Source organism: Castor canadensis, chromosome 2 (assembly GCF_047511655.1).
Source record: "Castor canadensis chromosome 2, mCasCan1.hap1v2, whole genome shotgun sequence".
Lineage (NCBI taxonomy): Eukaryota > Metazoa > Chordata > Mammalia > Rodentia > Castoridae > Castor > Castor canadensis.
In genome coordinates, this window is record NC_133387.1 from 92,768,447 (window position 1) to 92,788,964 (window position 20,518).

At 39.5% G+C, this 20,518-nt stretch overlaps 1 protein-coding gene across 2 annotated transcripts in view; it reads left to right on the top strand.

Annotated features, from left to right (window-relative positions):
- Positions 1–20,518, top strand: part of Aoah (acyloxyacyl hydrolase) — a 227,048-nt gene that overhangs the window by 62,248 nt on the left and 144,282 nt on the right. For both annotated transcript variants that reach the window (XM_074065287.1, XM_074065288.1), the window contains exon 4: positions 3,642–3,741. In XM_074065287.1, the coding sequence (XP_073921388.1) occupies positions 3,642–3,741 (100 nt within the window). The remainder of the gene's footprint in view (positions 1–3,641; positions 3,742–20,518) is intronic.

Sequence of the window (20,518 nt, forward strand, 5' to 3'; positions counted from 1 at the left end):
TGGCTACTCTGGGGAAAAGAAAACAGGGTCAGTTTGGAGATTTCCTAAAGACACCACAAATTATGTGTAGTCTAGGCCTTTTGCCCCAAGGTTGATTAAGAGCTCTGTGGTACTTTGTTACTTCTTATGTATCTTGCATATTATAAGGGTATTGAACTTGTGCTGATTTGGGGGGAAGGGGCTCAACATTTTCTCTTTTTGTCAAGAGGAGTGCTTCTTACTTAAGTCTTCTGATGAGGAAGCGCCATCTTAGAGGATCCTGAGGGGTACTCTACTCTTCTCTCCTATTCTGCAGCTCAGAGACTGCCAGCCTCACTCTCTAAGTGGCTCCATCTCCATTTGCGCATTCAGATTCACTTACTTGATATTATGCTCTACTTGAGGGTAAAGAAGTGTAAAGATTTAGACACTATATGATGACTTTGTTCTGGTTGTCCAGGAGTGCCACAGATGGGCTATTGGGCTTAGGTCAAAAACAAAGATTAAGAGGAGCCCTATTTATCACTCTTCTGGGTCCACTAAATACCAAACCCCCATAAAGACAGCAGTCATCAGTTAAACAAATGATCCATTAAGTTGAGAACAGATGTGTGAGGACTGCTGCCCTCTCCTGATTTACTGGCCCTTGGTAGGCATTAGTATGGTAATGGATTTTATCTATAGCAAGCAACTTGCCCCACTACTTAGAAGACATGGCCTCTTTTGACACTTTGAGTTATGTTTCCACCCCCTGATCTCCCATGAAGGGATTCTGGGACTAAGCAAGTAACTCTCACAATGAACTCAGGGTTCATAGAAGGTTGATGAACCACCTTGCAGCCACACTGCTAATCTCATTTCAGTTGAAATGAAATTTGAAGGCCCATGATACCAGCCTATTTTCACATTGGAGTGACTCTCAAAATATTTGACTATTTCCAAAAAGGACCCTGTTCTCTGATGGGCTTTAATAAGATAGATTTTCATTAAAACAAGGTAGTTCTGTGTATAGAAAGAAGAGTGCATGGTAGAAATGAATTCTTAAGGTCCCTTCCAGCATTTGGAAGGGCAGTAGCCAAAGATAAAATTATTAGAGATCTTAAAAGATATTTTGATGTTCTGTGATCATTACAACTTCTACTTACTCACTAAGTGAAAACAAAAGAGTGTTTTGTTAGCTTTGGTTTTTGTTTTATCTTTCAAAATCTCATTTTGTAGTCTGCATGTCCAGGTGTAAAATTCCTTTGAAGGAATGGACAGCCTAACTGAGCTCGTGGAAAAGGAATCAAGGAAATGAAGCTAAGATGAGAGTGGAGTAGGGAGCAGATTTTGTATCTTGCATTCAGACCCCAGAGCACAGGGAACAAGCATTCCAGTGCCTACAGGCAGTTCTCAAGAGTTGGCCCATGTGTGGCTATGACTGCCTTCAGTCACAAGAAACAGAAACATCTTGACCTTACTTATGAAGAAGGAAGTGGAGGGGCAAGGAGAGAAGAAGAAAGGTGGTAGAAATTGTAGTAGTTACACAGGTAGTCATTATAATCATTGGATGAAAAGAGATCTAAGGAGCCTAGGGCATAGATGCCATGGAACTCAAGGAAGAAAGATACATAATCCTATGAAAGACGCTGCAAACAGAACCAGGAAACCATAGGATCCCAGGGTTGCTCTCCCCAGGCTTCCCCACTATGCACCCCTGCGTTCTGTTCCAGATTCATTTCCTGCAGACTAGCTTTCCATACACTCAGTCCATGTGGCAGCAAATGACTGTACAGTCAAGGCTCTGAAGTTCTACTTTTTAACACCAATTCCAAATTTTCCTTAAGACAGAATCTGAACTCCATGATGAATGTACAATGACAAGCATATGACTGAAGACAGAATCCGATTGCTACTGCTTGAAACAGTAGTCTGATGAGGTCTAATCAACTGGCTGAAAGAGTATAGAATTCCCCTTACTCAGTTTCAGTTTACTTGCAATTAACTGTGCCCAAAAATATTAAATAGAAAACTCCAGAAATAAATAATTCATAATTTTAAGTAACTTTTTATTGCATATTATTAGCATTGCTCCATTTTATTAGTAGTAGTAGTAGTTGAAGTTAACCTCTATGCCTAATTTACATTAAACTTTATAATGGGTGTAGATGTATAGAACAGAGCATAGTATATATAATATGTACTACCTGCAGTCATGAACCATCTTGGGACATAATCCTCCAAAAGTGAGGTGAAACTGTTGGCAGTGGATTACGGTGGTCCTCAAATGATTATCAGTTACTTGTCTGATACCTCGAGCCAAGATTTGAATGAGGAGACAAAGTATCAAGCAAAACCAAAGTTTATTAAAGCAATAAGAAGCCATAGCACAATGTCAGGGCATCAGGGGGATGGTGCTCTGAGCAGGGAATTGCTCAAGAGCCCAGCAGTCAGGGATTTATCTGCCTTTTGTGTGGCTAGGATCCAGCTGCTGGAAAAATCATCAGGTTTGATTGCAAAATCCTGTTATATAACATGAGGTATTCTGTGCATATGCTGATTCCCAGATTTTTAAATGATATGCATGAGATGCTGGTAATATTTATGAGGTCTTAAGTAGGGAAAATGGCTGAAAAGGTCAATTTAGGACTTTGGGCTCTATAGTGCTCTGAAAACTGGTTCCCTTTATCTCCCTCTCTAGAAAGACATACTTAACAGCAAAGCAGATGCTACCAATCACATATTGGGCTGCATGATAGTTAGAGGCAGAATGTGGATTTGTCTTTAGTTGACCACTTGCAGTTTTATATTAACTTTTTCATCTTTCCAGTGACCTCCATTCTGTCTTGTCTCTAACTATTGCATAAGCATGGTTATCAGGAGCTCACTCACCCCTGTGGGTGAAAGAGAACAGTTAGCTGACCATGTGATCTTGGAAGAAACCCCATTGGTTTCCTGTAGAGTTCACCACTGTCCATCCACATAATACAAAGGTTTATCTCTGGGTATACCAAACTGTGTTGCTGGATTTGTTTGTTTTTGTTGTTTTGATTTGCATCAATAAGGTACTTGAAATTTGACTAAAAATCCATCCTTGTTCCTTCATTCAAAGCAGCACATTAATGCTGACTTTTCTTAGTAAGAAGAGCTTTTTGGGGATGGCAAAATGGAAATGAACATAGATAGGTTCTTCAAATCTAGACCCAAACCATGATATTTGAAGAACTGTTCTTCTGCCATCCCCAGGGAAAGAAACAAGAAATATAGCTACTTTAAAGAGAAAGAAATGCTTCAGACCATAACTAAGAAGTAATTTTAGGTGTTTTAGACTATATTATAAATGATTTTGTTGCTATAAGGCCCAGTAAAGTTCAAAATCCTACTTTCATTAAATTCTACCCCTGACCATTTTTCCTCCAATTGTTTTTGTGGCTTCTTCTGCAAAAAGTCCCACAGATCAGGACTGTGCATTCCCCCCTCCTGCACTGAGGACCTTATTGTAAATGCAGGAAAGAGCAATATGGCAGGAGAAGGTTATGACCCAGTCCCTACACTGACTGGGGCTCCATGGCCAGACTGCAGTGAATTGAGTACATTAAGGATTTGCCTTTTTTTGAAATAGCTTCTATTTCCTAATACCTCAGAGATCTTAATAGCCTTTGCTCTGCCCCATTTCCCTCCAGACTTGGTGCACACATGAATGCTGACGTGGTATGTCACGTGCTGGACTTTTGTAAGCAGGATCCCGGCCAACCACAGTGTCATCTCTATCCACTTCCCAAGGTGAGTGGGTTCCACTCTGAATGTCTGTTCTAGTAGCATGCAGGCCCTTCAGAAATGTTACAAAGGGGGCTCAGCTTCCCTTGTTCAATGATTTGGGGACAAGAGAGGCAAGACGACATTTTCACTTAGTTCATGTGAAATAATGTCCTCTAGTCTCATCCTAGGGTTCCTCCTCTCAGATGCAAAGAATGTCTTTGCCATTCAGCTGTTATGGACAGTTACCTCGAGCTGAGCTGGCAGTAGGTAGGAGAACTGACCAATCAAGGAAAGCAGGCTTTTAAATTCTTCTCTACCACCTTAAAAATCAAGCCATTCACTCTTACAGGAGACTCACTCATCCCAGGTTGCCCAGGGATTTTCCTGAGATAAGAGCTAAAAGTCCTCATTTTGGGAAAACCTGGGCAGTTGATCATCATAGTTTGAGCTTTATTGTCCTTAAGGAAAAAAATAGGCATGATGAAACACCTCCTTCATAGGTTTGTCATGGGAAGTAAGTGAGCTAATGCATATAAAGTGCTTATTAGCACAGTATCTGCTACAGAAAAAGTATTAATAAAAATAATATCTAATAGGATTATTATCAATATCATCATAATTTGGAGGCAGCTGTTCAGAATATCTTGTGTGCATTATTTCCATTGAGAAATTTTTAGTAGGGTTGCAGTCAGACAGAAGGCTGTGTAAATGCTAATTCAATTCCTTCCCTACACTCTAGATCAGTACATGATATTAAATCCAATTCGGCCTTACAATATTGATTTTCACACACTTCTTATAAGAAAAAAAATTCTAGACCTTTTTTCCCAGAATTGTGGTTTTTCTGTATATAATACAATAGGTTTCTGCTTAAATTATCCTTTTCTTTTTATGTATGTTGACAAGAAGTCAATTGTAATGCTTTGCAGCCTAGCCAGTGTATGTGATTTTGCTGATTGGCAATATTAAACATCATAAGCCTGTCTCCTCAAGGAGGAAGAAAGTATACAAACGCCTGGGGTATGTGTGTATTTCATGTTTCCTAGGTCATTGACTAAAAGCCAATTAGATTTCCCTTAATTCCATCTAAGAAGCTGTGGGCTCTACTGATTTCCAGAAGAGTTAGTTAATTTTAACTGAAAAAAGATGAAACTTCTCATGTATTCAAATTGCAAGTAGATATTATACCATCATAATAGCTGCTTGACATTGAAGGGAGGAAATGTGCCTCTGAGTAGGAAGGCAAGTGTGCTAGTCTGCTTGTCATCACTACGACAAAACACTGCAGAGAAACAACTTCAAAAGAAGAAAGCTTTATTTCAGAAGTTTCAGTCCATGGTCATTTGGCTCCAATTATGGGCTTCATAGACACAGAACATCAAGGTGGCTGGAGCATGTGGGGAAGTAAAACTGCTCACCTCATGGTGGCTGGGAGAGAGAGAGAGAGAGAGAGAGAGAGAGAGAGAGAGAGAGAGAGAGAGAGAGAGAGAAAGAGAGAGAGAAAGAAAGAGGCAGAGACAGAGGCAGGGCTGGGGACAAGATATAGTCCCAAGGGCATGCCACCAAGGACCCACTCCCTTTACTTAGACCCCATCTTCTAAGTTTCCATAACTTCCTAGTGATTTGGACTTTTGTGGTTTCCATAATACAGTAAACCCATAGCTAAGCACAGTCATGAAATGCTCAGCTTTAAACTATCCCATTTAAAATGACCTCATTTTTATCCTCTCTGGTGTTTATACCCCAAATTTCATTTGCTTGTTTTCCCAGCGTAACCTCCTTTTCAACTCCCAACTCAGGAACATTTCAATCATTGTCTTTGGCTGGGTGTTCCTCCTAGAAGTGTTCACCTTCCACCTCAGTGGGCATCCAGGGCCGCTGGCCAGCTGCACCTGCTCCCTCCGCAATTCCTTTTGCTTCCGGGTGTGTTGGGGGCTACTCTGAAACATTTCTCTCTGCCTAAGGTCCCACTCACCAGCCTCCATCTCTGTAGATGACCCGGAAAAGAGGGACAGTTGGTATGAACCCAGATAGCTTCACTCTCCTCTGCCTTGAAGTTTCCTTTATTTTTTAACGTTTTTATCGCCATGTATTAGTTGTACGGGGGAATTCATTGCGACAATTCCCCATGTGCTTACAATATGCCTTATTAGTTTCGCTCCCACCATCTCTCTCCTTCATCCCCTCCCCCTACTTAAAACAATTACAATAGTTTCATTATTCTATCCAAAATAGGTATATAAAGTACATCAACCATATTTACCCTCCTTTATCTCCTCCATTTGCCCTCCCCCTCTCACAAGTACCCGTCCTCTCACAGGACCTGTTTTTCAATCCTGTCCTTTATTTTTAATTCATATTTGCTTTTCAAAGGACTTTCATGATGGTATTTCAGCTGTGAATATACTGTGCTTTAGTCTGATTAACCTCCTTTATTACTCTCCCTCTCTCTCCCCCTACCTCCTGTTATTCAGAAGCTTTTAGTGCTTTTCCTTAAGCCATCTTCCCACATAGACACACTGTTTTTTGATATGGTTCGCTCTCTATCATTCTCTTTTCCTCTACCTCCTCCCCTGAGTCCCATCGGGCAGTCTCACTATTGCAGGCATGTTCTATATATAAATGTGTATATGATCATGTCTGTATTTGTGTATACATTTACCTTTTGGATCTATCTTCCACAAATGAGAGAAAACATGTGATCTTTGTCTTGCTGGTGAAGTTTTCTTTAATAGCAGTAATTGGCATGTCCTGACCACACACTGTGTGACAGATGCTGGGCAAACAGTTGTCTTCATCTTGTTCAGTCCTCTTACACTCCTAGGGTATAGATACCACGATGACCCCTTGCTCACAGGTGAGGAAGCTGAGAGCTGAAGAGCTCGTGTAATGACTTACTGCCCCAGGAAAGAAAAGAACTGGGTGTGGCATTCCGGCTGCTCTGTGTAGAGAGAGAGCTGGTGTCTTTCCAGAGTCAGAGTGTCTGAACCCACCCTGAGGGCCTCTTCACAGCAGCCACCAAAAGTGACCAGTGTGAAAATGTTATTTGTTCTCCTTTTAATTTTTTACACTGCGTTCATAGTTCCTTTGAGTTATGATAATGCATATAGAATTTGTTTTGTACTCTGCTTCTCCCTGTTAACATAACATTTTGGTTATGGTACATAGTAGACTTTCCCTTCATTTCCATGACATACAAACCACTACCATAAAGCATTACTAATTAATAGCAAGAATTACCTGCCTACTAAATCTAATTTTAATATGCAGATGCAGAAGTGGAGAAGCTCACCAGATGGATTCCTCATGACCTTCTCACTCAATACTCCTAAAGTAACCACTATTCCAAAACCTCATCATGGATTATATCATTTATGTAGAATTCTAGTCTCAAACTTCATCTAAGTGGAATTATGCATTACAGGTGGTCCCCGAGTTACAATGGTTTGACTTTACAATTTTTCCACTTTTGATGGTGGTACAAAGCAAAATACAATCAGCAGAAACCAATTTTGAATTTTGATCTTTTCCATGACTACCAATATGAGGTCCCATCCTTTTTTGAGATGCGAGGCAACAGCAGTGAGACGCAGCTCTGAGCCAGTCACACTATTACAAGGGAGACAGCTGACACTATAGTGTGCTGTGTTGCCAGTGTTAAAAAATATGGTGTTTTCACACCCATCGTGTATACAAAACTCCCATCTGTGTGTGTAGGTGAGGTATGCAACACTGTTTTATAGAATGGGCTTTGTGTTAGATGATTTGCCCAGCTGGAGGCTAATGTAAGTACTCTGAGCATACTGAGGTAGACAAGGCTAAGCTAGGGTGTTTGGTAGGGTAGGTGAAGAATGAATTACAAGCTCATCTCAACTCCCCCATTCTCCATAAAATAATTCCTAATTCTTCCAATAAAATGCTAACTCTCCTCTCAACCATCATTAAAAATATCTTTTTCAGTACTTACAATACGCTAATACTCTTCTACATACTTTATATGTATCAACCCATTGACTCTTACAAAGTAGGTATTGTTAGAATTTACATTTATAGACAGAGATACTAAAATTATGCAGATTTCCTTATTAGGATGTAAGCACATGAGGAGGGGGAAGAGGAAGAGACTGAACAGAGAAGAGGAGAAGAAAATAATTTGCAGGCCATCATTGCAAGGACCACCCAGATGGCTCTGTGTTGTGTTGCTACCATTCTGGGCATTATTTTGTCACCCCCTCCCATCTGTAACACAGAACAAAGCACTGAATGATGCTGGTGTGTGCACATACGTGTGCAGAGACATGATTATGACACCACAGCTCCCAAGTTGGAAGTGAATGCAGCTTCTTTGTGCATACCCCATGGCTCTGTTTGGATCCAAGTGTTATAAAGGAAGAGCTCTTTTTGAACCAGGAGCATCCCAGAGCCTCCTCTGCTTTCTGCTGCTCCCTCTCCAGCCCTGAGTTCCCCAGGCAGACCTCTCCTAACAATGGCTGTGCTAGATTGACTTGCTGTATGGACCAGCATCTCAAAAGCACACTCCAGACCAACTTTGCTCCACTCCAAGCCACATTAAAAGAGAATTCTATTCAGAACGTACACCGGTGTAGAGTTTGGTTCTTGCCATTTCTCTGGGGCCTCCAGCTAGGAAGGAGGGAGAACTGCTATCATAAGACAGCAAGGAATTTTGAAGCAGCTTTTTCATGGTGGATCCAGTTTGTACAGGAACCAGAGTCTCTCTGATGCTGAATGTGGGAGTGTGTGTATGCACAGGGAATTCATGTTTCCTTGGAATCCAAACCCTTGGGAATCTGGCTTACCTGTTTTGGGAAGGAGTAAGTTGGTATACGTATAGAAAGAGACATGTGACAAATTCTCATTCAAGTGGGAAATAAGCAAGCTGACTTCAGGAATTTACCTTTATTTTTAAATGTTGGATGTCAAATAAAGTATTTGGCATCTCTCTTTAATACAAGGTCTTAGATAGTAAGCTTTGTGGGGGAAATCACAGGGGACAGGAAGTTGGACATTTTCTAAAATTCTCTCATCATTAAATTTCATTCTGTACAAGCAACAGTACCCTTCTGTCCACCCTGTGAGGTCATATGCTTTCGGATATGTTATCTACTCTTCCTCAACTCTAAGAATGCACCCCTTTCCTGAATTCAATTTCTCCTGATATTAACATCTAAATGTTACTTTATCAAAATTGAAGAAACCAACATTGCACTTTAGATTACATTACTAGTGATGCATATGAATAATGTATATGCATTTCATAATCTGAGCTATCATCTAAAGTAGTATTAGTTATATTACTGAAAGTTTTCTGGTTTGGGACCATTAGGAGCTCTTTTGGGTTGGCTCCTCTGTCCCTTTGATATGCCTTTATCTATTTTTTAAGTATTTCCTTAATTTCTGGTACTATCAGATAATCCAGGTTCATCTTGTTATGTTGTATGCTTTTCTCCTCCAACCCTAAAATCAGCTATTTCCCCCAAGGAGCTTTGGTTCCTTTTAATGGAGAATGGAATTTAGAAGACAAGGTCTGGGCACTGGAAGTCATTGCTACTAAGATGTCATTGCCTCTAGCACTTCTTAGTAGAGAGGTAGGTAAAGTATGTAGGTATGCAACCAACATATACACACACATCTGTAATTATTTCTGTGTCTATCCAACTTACGTGTGTGTGCATGTGTGGGTATGCAAATGATTCCATACTGATGACTCCAATTATAATCCAGTACACAAGGCCAGATTCTACTTTCTACGTATAAATTAACAAACTTATTTTAAAGTTGAGGCTAATGGTTTTGACCCTTCCTCATAACCAGAACGTCAGTCCTTCATATCAGCACCACCTGTGTTTAGCATAGATTATGCAATGCATTCAGAGTAACCACTTCTCAGAGTCAGAGGGAAATAAAGGCTCCTTCTGCTTTACTTTAAATGAAACATCCTGAAGAGTTTAATTTCCAAGCATCTTGCACATGTATTCCAGCTTTCTCAGTACCAATTAGTCCATACAGCAATTTGCCCACTTAGTCATGCCTCAAAGAACATTCATTAAACACTTACCATGTGCCAATCCTAAGTAAGTTATCTCTTTTAGCTATCACAAGTCTGCAGGACAGATATGCTTCTTCTATTTTATAAATAAGTCCTCTAATACCTAAGAACTGAAAGACCTCTCTCAAGTCCCTTAGCTTCTGTGAAATAATTGTTTTCCTTTCTTCAGCCAGCAAATATTTATGTAGATTGAATTATGTAGAACAGTATTCTGGCAAATGTGGCAGGGAGTAGAGACGTAAATGGAGTGGGGGAGGGGGAGGCAGGCTTGTAAACAATGGATGTGGTAAGGGCTGTAACAGAGAGGACCAGGAGGAACTGGAGGCCCAGCAGAGGACGGCTGAGCTCTTGCTGGGGGAACAGGAATGGAGGACTAAGTCCTCCCACAGTATACATGTATCTTCAAAGGACAGCATGCCTTGCCTGCCTCAGCACCTGGGCCTGGACCCTTTGCCTGGACTCTCCCAGAACCCAGCATGGCCAGGAGCTGCCCTCCTGCAGGTCTCTGCAGTGTTCACTCTGTCTATCAGTCTGCAGCATCCAGCCTGTCTGAAGAAAGTCTCCCTTTCACTCACTTCCAGCACTGCATTCATTCTTTGGTATTATTTGAGGGCAGGGTCCACGTCTTTCTCTCTCACCATTGTGTTTCTGGGACTGGTAAGTGCCTCCTAGGGTTTGTTGACTGAGAGATCAGATGCGAAGGGCAATGCTGAACCTGTTTTCTTTACCTCCTCCATTGAAAGGATTGATCTGGTCTCGATGGAATATTCCAGAGTTCAAAATGTTTAACTTATTTTAGAATGGGAAGCAAAAATAAATATGGATCCCTAACCCAAGGCATCTGGGATTTGGGATCAGCATTTCTACAAAGCTTTGGATAAATACAGCAGAGGAAGAACTGCTGTAGTGGAGCCCAAGCCTGAAAACTGTCCTTGACAAGCCTGAAAGTATTGTCCCTTCTCCTGCTAATGGACTTTGTTATCTGGTAACCTCCCAGACTTCCAAAATCATGGAAGTTTACCCTCTCACATCATCCTTTTTCCCAACAATTCCTTGATTTCCACCCTTTCCTGATGGATTCATTAACTTAAACTCTATTACTGGGTTTCTAGTCTTTCTTTTGGTGTGCCTCAAGCAGCAGAGTACCTGCTTTGCAAGCATAAAGCCCTGAGTTCAAACCCCAGTTCAACCCCTGCCTTCCAAAAAATAGATCATTCTAGTCTTTCCTTTAAGGGCACCAGTGGCCTCCTAAATGCCAAATACTGGACTATAAGATTGTAAGGGTGGGATTGCATCTACCCAGTGTCTGTTGCCACTGCACACATTTTAGTGCTGTACACTAAAATGACCTATAAATGTGAATTGAATAAATGGACTAAAATTTGAACTCATTGCTACCTACAAAAATAGTGACAGTAATGTCTTTATAATGTTCCTTATCATTCCACTCTTTCTTGAAATTTGCTTTCTGTACTCCCAGTGTTTCTCCTTCTTTATCTTTTCTTGTAGACTCAACCTAGGCCTGGAAATATTTTGGTCCACTTATCTAGAGTTGGACCGTCCTGATGTGAAACTTCTAGAAGACCCATTGTGAACATCCATCTGTCCTTTCCAGTCTTCCTTTCTGATCTAGGCTGTACTCAACCACCAGAAATGGATCTCTTACTTATTTCCTCTGTTGTGACAGCTTGGGGTGCACCAGGAGCCCTGCACGTGAATGAGAACTTTTTGAGGGCATATTCTCAGAGCCTACCATAGTTCCTGGAATTAAGTAGGTGATTAAAGAAATGAATCAGTGAATGAAAAGTAATGTGGAATTGGCGAGAAGATTGGAGTCTAGAGTTGGAATCCAGATTCTACCCCATAGTCTTGCCCATTTAAAACCAAATCCAAATGCTCTCTGGAAATCAGCAATTGGTCTTCTTTGTTCTTAATTAAGAAAACTAATCTCTGACCCCAAGCTTCAATTTATTTAGTGTGTGTGTGTGTGTGTGTGTGTGTGTGTGTGTGTGTGAGAACCCATGTCTGTTTTCCAAGACTCATATCTCTAAAGTCTACATTTGTCCTCTCAGCACTGTAATTATGACTTAACTTTTTGATGACAAGTACAGAGAAGATAAAAATAAAGTGTTCTCAGCTTAATAGAATCTCTGTATCACAGAGATAAAATTACTTCCTATTTCATCAGCATGAGCTCCCTTCTATTTTAGAGCCTCCATGGCTTCTGCCATGATCAATTCTAGCAAAATAATAGCCCAGAACCCAAACAAGACAGAACAACTAAGCTTTTTTGTCCCATTTGGTTGTCTGGTCAACTTCTCTCCTTGTGTTTGCTGTACCCCTGTCCTCTACCTTAACTGTGCATGGCATATGAGCAGTGCTTCATCATATAGACAAACTTTGGAAAATAGAAATTATTAAATTAGGAAGAAGCTTTGGGTTAAGGAAATTTCCTTCCTGAGTGGCAGCTTATCTCCACGTCTGACTTGGTAAACCATTAGGAAATCAAATGTGGTTTTTGAAGGAAAAGAAATAACAGCCTACAGCCTTGGGACATTATTATATGTCTTCTGAAACAATTAATGAAGTTCCCAAAATTCCCTGCTTAATTAAAGCCATGGCTGTGCTTGGAAGATGACCATGTCTTTGGTCACTGAGACTAGAAATGACACTAATCAAAGGGTCTTGGGAGAAATTGACAGGATTTTAAGGTGTAGGCAGTCATTCTTTTATTCTCATAATATAGTTGTACTAAGCTAATATTGTATCAGAGGTACACATTAGAGGCTAAAAATTAAAAGCCAATGACAACCACCATGCAATTGGACTAAGTATTTGGTCGTCATGTATATCATCTAAAATCCTCCCACACAATTGCAAGGTTAGTCCATTATCCTAAATTTTTCAAATGGGAAAAAATTTCAAGCAAATTGTTGGTTATGGAGCTGTTTAATTGACAGTGTTTTAAAAATTCCTCTTTAAACATCGGAGGAAATGATGAACAATTAAATAGATGACTGCGGAATAATAGCCATTTAGATACAGATAATCAACTTAAAATGGAACAGAATACAGTGTCTAGAAATAAGCCCAAATGCATTCGAGATTCTTATTTTTTATTAAAATAGCATTTTTGAGTCAATGGTAAAACACTGAATTATTCAATAAATGCATAGGAATAAAGACTAGATTCTTGGGGAAATTTTTAAGTTAGATGTCTATCTATTCCTTGTAGTAAAATAAAGAGCTAAAAGTTAAATCACAAAGAATGGGACCATGACATAAACAAGGAAAAACTGAGTGGTTTCATGTATAATTTGTGATTCAAAAGTCAGAAAGGGAAAAATTAATATACCTGACTGCCTATACATAAATCCAAAAGACAAATGGGAAGCTGGGAAAATGATTTTGTAACATGCCACACAAATAATTATTTTCCTCTGTGAGTCTAAGAACTCTTTAAAATGAAAAAGAAAAAAATGAGCAAAGACCACAAACAACTGATTTATAGGAAAGGAAGATGAAAGGACCAAGAATTAAACAAAATACTCACCATTTTCTCATAATTTAAAAGGTGAAAATTAAAACTAGATTCCATTTTGCCCTTCATGTAGTTGCCTCCACATGACTCTTTGATGGTCATTAACCAATCAATTATCATAGGAACAGAAAGCCTTTAAATACCACAGGTCACTAAATTAAACTGCTCCCTGAGTATTTGAAGATTTAAAACACTAAGAGAAGTAAGAACTGCATTAAAACACTGCATTATGTAAGGTCTGTTCCTCAGTCTTTTCTCCAATCATTTCAAATGATCTTGCCAGAGAATCCAAGCTGTGTTTTTGTTAAAGTCCATATTTATTATCTTGGAAAATTTATTTAGGGAACACTAAACTCATGGCTATATCAAGACTCTTTAAAGGACAGCAATAATAAGGCAAATGTTGTTACCCTTGACTTCTAAAAAGTGGAAGAAATCAAATGTTCCCAAGAAAGGTACTTACATGATGTTTAAGGTATAAAAATGTTTTTTTCCTGTTTTTAAAATTTTCAGAAAATGACATCTGTCTCTTCAGAATGTGATTATTTTTTCTCTTAGCTCAAGAAATGCTAATGACCTTAATGAATTTGGAGCAGTACTAAAAGATCCTTTGAACTTTAAAGTTTTAATCACTCTTCTCTCAGCATCTGTGCTTGGCCTTCCTCTTCACCTAATTAATTTTCCACATCAGAGATTAGCTTAGAAGTCGTTTCCTCTAAGAAGTTCTCTCCCTGATGTCTCAAGTGAAGCCAGGTCCTCCAGGATTGCTCTGCATTCCTTGCATTCCATCCTTCCAGCACTTATTATAATTGTATTATATAATTGTAAAATTATTAGTTAGAGTCTGTGTCTCCCATTAGGATGTAAAGTCCATAGTCTGGGTGTTTGATTTCTCAAACATAGTACTATTTGCTGCAATTTCCCCCAGAGCCCAGCACAATTCATTGCTGTATTAATTGCTCAATAACTATTTGTTGAATAAATAATACCATAGAAAAGTATCACCCTCAGGCACTCCCCACAAAGAATTCACACCTTAATCCCCAGAACCTGTAGGTGTGTTATCTTACATAGTAAAAGGAAATTTTTGAATGTGATTTAGTTAAAACTCTTCAACTAGGGAATTTATCTAGATTATCTTTGTGAATTGATATAATGGCAAGATTACTCATAAAAGGAAAGATTTGAACTGGGCATGGTGGTACATGCCTGTAATCACAGTCACTCGGGAGGTGGAGGTAGAAGGAGGCCAATGGGCAAAATTATAAGGGCTATCCCAAAAGGGCTGGGGGCGTGCTTCAAGTGGTAAGCACTTGCCTAGCATGTGAGAAACCCTGAATTTAATCCCCAGTACAACAATAACAAAAGGCAAGATTTAAGATCAGAGTGAGAGAATAAAATGTGATAATACAGGTAGAGATCAAAGTGATGAGGACATCAACCAAGGAATGTGCATGATCACTAACCATCAGAAGAGACAAGGAAAAGGTTTTCCTTGGACCCTTACAAAAGGAATCAGTCCTGCTGTCACCTTAATATTAGTTTTGGATTTCTGACCTCCAAAATTATAAAAGAGTAAGTTTGTGTCAACTTTGTGAGCCACAAAGTGTGTGTTCATTTGTTTCAGCAACAATAGAAAACTATTACAAATAAATTGTTTGGTTGTATAGCAATGGGCAAGACTTATGTAACAACCTAAAGGCAAATACAAAAATGGCTTTAAAAAACTAAAATACTAGGGCTTCCAGACTAAGATGGTGGTCTAGAAGTTTCCTCCAGGCAACTCCAGGACTAAGAAGATGTCCTTCTTAGGACATCTTCTTTATTGCCTGTATTCTCAGACAATAAAGTGAGGAAGAGCATTGAGAATCAAGGAGGTGACAGTTCAGAAGAATGGAGAAACAGAAAGGCAACCCAGAGAAAAGTAGAAAACAGTTCATAGCTCTAACCTCATCATCCTGGGAAGGAGGGGATGCTGAAGCCACCACCACAAGATAATCCCAACAGCCTGGTAACAACAGACTGGCAATCTTAGGCATACAGGGAAATCCATATGCTAGAAATATCAAGGCACTGCTACAATTACAAATCAGACACGTGCTCGAAAGTTGATGGGCAAGGAAAAATTTGCTTCTGCAGAATGGTGTGCCTCAGACTGGAGTCAGGCAAGCAAGCACGCTGTGGAGGAGGGGGAAGGGCTGCCTCAGTTTTTATCTCTAACACAGGACTGCCCCTTGCTCTAAAGGAGGGAGCTCAGGTTCACAGACTTTGCGATTGACTAAGATTGAAGTTTAGGCAAGAGCATAGGAGAAAAGCAGACCTTATTGGAGAATATGGACACAAAACTTAATTTGATTGGTATACTCAAAGACAAAAGGGTGACTCATGAGGTGAGAATTCTATGATTCTGGGGAAACTGAGGCCTGAAATGACTGTTTGACCTGAAATGGCAGCATCAAGTATTTAATTAACTTGTGAGTCAAGGGGACCTTGGAGCAGAGATTCCTTTGGACAACGATTACCTTAAAACTAGCAGTTTATGTTTAGGACATCCAATGACAGACAATTCTCTTAAAAGCAGAAACTTTGCCCACGACCCTGAGAATAAGAGTCTCATGCTTTACTGACTGAGCTAGCCCTTTGACAGAAAAGACCCAATTTAGTTGACTCTCACACAGGTTCTTGCAAGCCCTAAATCCAATGTGGAGATTTGGTGTGACAGTAACTCTACCTGAGAAGAAATCTAATCCAGGCTACAGCCTGGTACTTCCTTCAGAAAGGACCTATTTTTTGAGACTGACCTACAGTGGGTGCTGAAAGCAAGGAACAAACACAGATCAGAGAACCGGGACACCTGCCCCAGCATCTGAGTGGGAGATCAACATGAGAGACAGTCAAGGAAAGGGGAAGGATTAGCAGATCCACTGAGAAGTTTAAGCAGCAGGGAGCTTGGGCTATGGTGAGTAGGCAGTGTTCCTGACCTCTGTGGATCCCATCTCAGCAAATACTGAGAGCTCTGAGTCCATGGCCTGTAGATTGCTCTACCTCCAGAGCTACCTCACCACTGCAGCATGTGGTTTTCTGTCGGGCAGGATTGGGAGGTATGAACCCAGGTACAGCAGATCACTCAGTTTCTTTTTTTTTTTTTTTCATTTTTCTTTTATTATTCATATGTGCATACAAGGCTTGGTTCATTTCTCCCCCCTGCCCCCACCCCCTCCCTTACCACCCACTCCGCCCCCTCCCTCTCCCCCCCTCAATACCCAGCAGAAACTATTTTGCCCTTATTTTAATTTTGTTGTAGAGAGAGTATAAGCAATAATAGGAAGGAACAAGGGTTTTTGCTGGTTGAGATAAGGATAGCTGTACAGGGCATTGACTCACATTGATTTCCTGTGCATGGGTGTTACCTTCTAGGTTAATTCTTTTTGATCTAACCTTTTCTCTAGTTCCTGGTCCCCTTTTCCTATTGGCCTCAGTTGCTTTAAAGTATCTGCTTTAGTTTCTCTGCGTTAAGGGCAACAAATGCTAGCTAGTTTTTTAGGTGTCTTACCTATCCTCACTCCTCCCTTGTGTGCTCTCGCTTTTATCATGTGCTCAAAGTCCAATCCCATTGTTGTGTTTACCCTTGATCTAATGTCCACATATGAGGGAGAACATACGATTTTTGGTCTTTTGGGCCAGGCTAACCTCACTCAGAATGATGTTCTCCAATTCCATCCATTTACCAGCGAATGATAACATTTCATTCTTCTTCATGGCTGCATAAAATTCCATTGTGTATAGATACCACATTTTCTTAATCCATTCGTCAGTGCTGGGGCATCTTGGCTGTTTCCATAACTTGGCTATTGTGAATAGTGTCGCAATAAACATGGGTGTGCAGGTGCCTCTGGAGTAACCTGTGTCACAGTCTTTTGGGTGTATCCCCAAGAGTGGTATTGCTGGATCAAATGGTAGATCGATGTCCAGCTTTTTAAGTAGCCTCCAAATTTTTTTCCAGGACCACTCAGTTTCTATAGTAGCCTCCTTCCTGCAGGGTGGATTACTTGTGGGTGGAGTCCGAAAGCACTGAGATGGGCAGGCAGGCGAGTGCCAGGTTCCCTCAGTTCTCCCCCTCTAGTATAGAACTCAGTGCCTTGTTTGCTTCTCCACTTTCCAGTGCACAAAGGAGACACCTCTCACCATGGACATTTGCTGCCATTGGGTGTAACAAATGTGAAACCTCTGGCTTGAGTGGGAAGCTGTCCAGCTTGCAAGCCACAGTGCTCAGTGTGGCCAGCAGCAGTTCCTATTACACAAGCAAGGAAGTCTCCTAAAGTGAATGCAGCCCTGACACTGACAAAATATCCTTGATTACCCAGTCCTCAGCCCACATACAGCACCAACCACAGCAGGAAGTACAGAGAGGAACTGCAACAGACTGAAATGACAGCCCACTGTCTCCCCGACCTGACCTGCTGGATCCTAGTACTAGGGATTCTGAAAAGAAGCTTCTCCAATTCCTGGTATTGCTTTTACTTTATCTTAAAATCTTTAATGCTTTTATGTTTTGTTCCTCTTCTTACTGTTACCTAGTTTTACTTATGTATTTTTATTTAGTTTGTAATCTGATTTTTTTAATCTCCTGCTCTGCCTTCTCCTCATATTCTTTTCACTTTTATTCATTTTTCTTTTATTTAACCTTGTTTTTCATTTCTTTTCTCTATTCTCTGCTCCCTTCTTTATTTTGATAATAATAATATAAAACATAAACATAATATAGCACAAAAATCTTATGATCACATCAATAGATACAGAAAAGTTTTCAACAAAACTCAGCACTACTTCATGATAAAAGCTCTAAAGAAACTAGGAATAGAAAGATCATATGTCAACATAATAAAGTGTATATATACCAAGTGAATATATACAAAGCTACACCCAACGGAATGGGTAAAAGCTGAAATCAGTTCCTCTAAATTCAGGAAATAGATAAGGTGTCTTTTCTCGCTAGTCTTCAATATAGTGCTTGAATTCTTAGCCAGAGCAATAAGGCAAGAGAAAGAAAAAAAAAAAGGAATGCAAATGGGGAAAGAAGTCAAATTATTCCCATTTAAATGTGGTCCTATACTTAAAACACCCTAAAGACTTCACTAGAACACTCTTAGCTCTAATAAACACTTTCTACAATATAGCAGGATACAAAATCAGCATACTAAAACCAGTATGTTTTTCATGTACCACTAATGAATATATTGAGAAAGATAAAAAGACCCCCCCCCAACCATGTTAATGAATTGACAGAATTAATATTGCGAAAATGTCCATATTACTGAAAGTGATGTACAGACTCAATAAAATCCCAAGGATGTTCTTCACAGAGGTAAAATAAACAGTCCTAAAATTCATATAGAAGTACAAAAGACCCTGACTAGCCAAAGCAATCCTGAGCAAAAAAGAGTAGCACTGGAGGTATCACAATATCTGTTTCAAATTATGCTAAAACAGCATGGAACTGGCACAAAAACAGGCACATAGACCAATGGAATAGAATAGAAGATCCAGAAATAAGCCCACCCAACTACTGTCATCTGATTCTGATTCTGTACAAAGTGGCCAAAAAAGATACTTTGGAGAAAAGATAGCCTCTTTAACAAATGGCACTGGGAAAACTGGATATCCACATAAAAGACTGAAGCTAGATCCCTATTTCTCACCCTGAACAAAAATCAATTCAAAATGGATCAAAGACCTTCATGTAAGAACTGAAATATTGAAAGTACTAAGGGAAGACATTTCAAGATATAGGTATAGACAATGATTTTCTGAATAGGACTCCAATAGATCAGGAAATAAGAGCAAGATTGACATATAGAATTGCACAGAACTTAAAAAGCTCCTCCACATCAAAGGAAACAATTAACAAAGTCAAGAGACAGCCTACAGAATAGGCAAATCTTTGCCAGCTATTCATTCAATGGAAGATTAATGTCCAGAATAAGAATAAAGACTTCAAAAAAATTAAACACCAAAAGAACAGATAATCCAATCAATAAAATAGACAAATGAACTGAACAGTTCTCAAAAAAAGTACAAATGGACAATAAATACATGAAAAAGAGTTCAACATCTTTAGCCATCTGGGAAATTGAAATCAAATCTACATTAAGATTCCATCCCACCCCAGTCAGGATGGAATGGGTATCATGAAGAGAGGAAAAAAAAAATGTTGGTGAAGATGTGGGCAAACAAGAACACTTCTGAATGTAAGTTAGTCAAGTCACTGCATAAATCAGTATGGAAGGTCCTCAAAAAGCTAAAAATAGAACTACCATTGATCCTGCTATACCACTCTTGGGTATATACCCTAAGGAATGTGAGTCAGCTCATAATACATATATCTGCACATCCATATTTATTACAGCTCTACAAGAGCTAAATTACAGAATCAGCCTTGGTTCCCCTCAAAGGATAAGAATGCAGAAAATGTTTTATATATACACAATAGAGTAGTGTTCAATCATAAAAAGAAACAAATTATGTAATCTTCAGGAAAATGAGTAGAACTGGAGCTCATCAGTTGAGCTTCAGTTGAAATAAGCCAGACTTAAAAGAGACAAATATCATCTTTTCCCTCATATGTGGAATCCAGATTTTAAAAAAATATGAGAGTAGATAAGGGGCTATTTGGGAAGAGAAGGAGAGCAGCAGAAGGGGTAGATAAGAAAGGGTAATATGGGAGTTGAGTATGATCAAAGTATATTATACACATGTATGAAACTGTTATAATGAAACCCATTATTTTGTACAATTAATATGCACTAATAAAATTAAAATAACTGTGTCATAAAACACTTGGCAAAAAACAACCTAACAACTGACTATCTTACTAACCCAATGATTTGCAGAAATCATTTGCTTTAAGAGAAGGAAAACATCCAATAAATAAGATTAGATCATGGAGTCTAGTACTTGAGAATTTGCATCCCCATATACTAGGGAAGAATGAGTCAAATGGAAGAGAGGTAGTTGTGTGGCCTTTGACGATTCACTTAGCAGCACTGGGTCTGGGGTTTCTCATTAATAAAGCAGAGCTAAGAATGGTTACTTTCAAAAACAGAATGCTTTCTACTCTGTTTAATTAGTATAAAGTGTAGAGGTAAAGTACACACCATGCTTGAACATAGAAGAACCTTTATGGCAAAGTGACA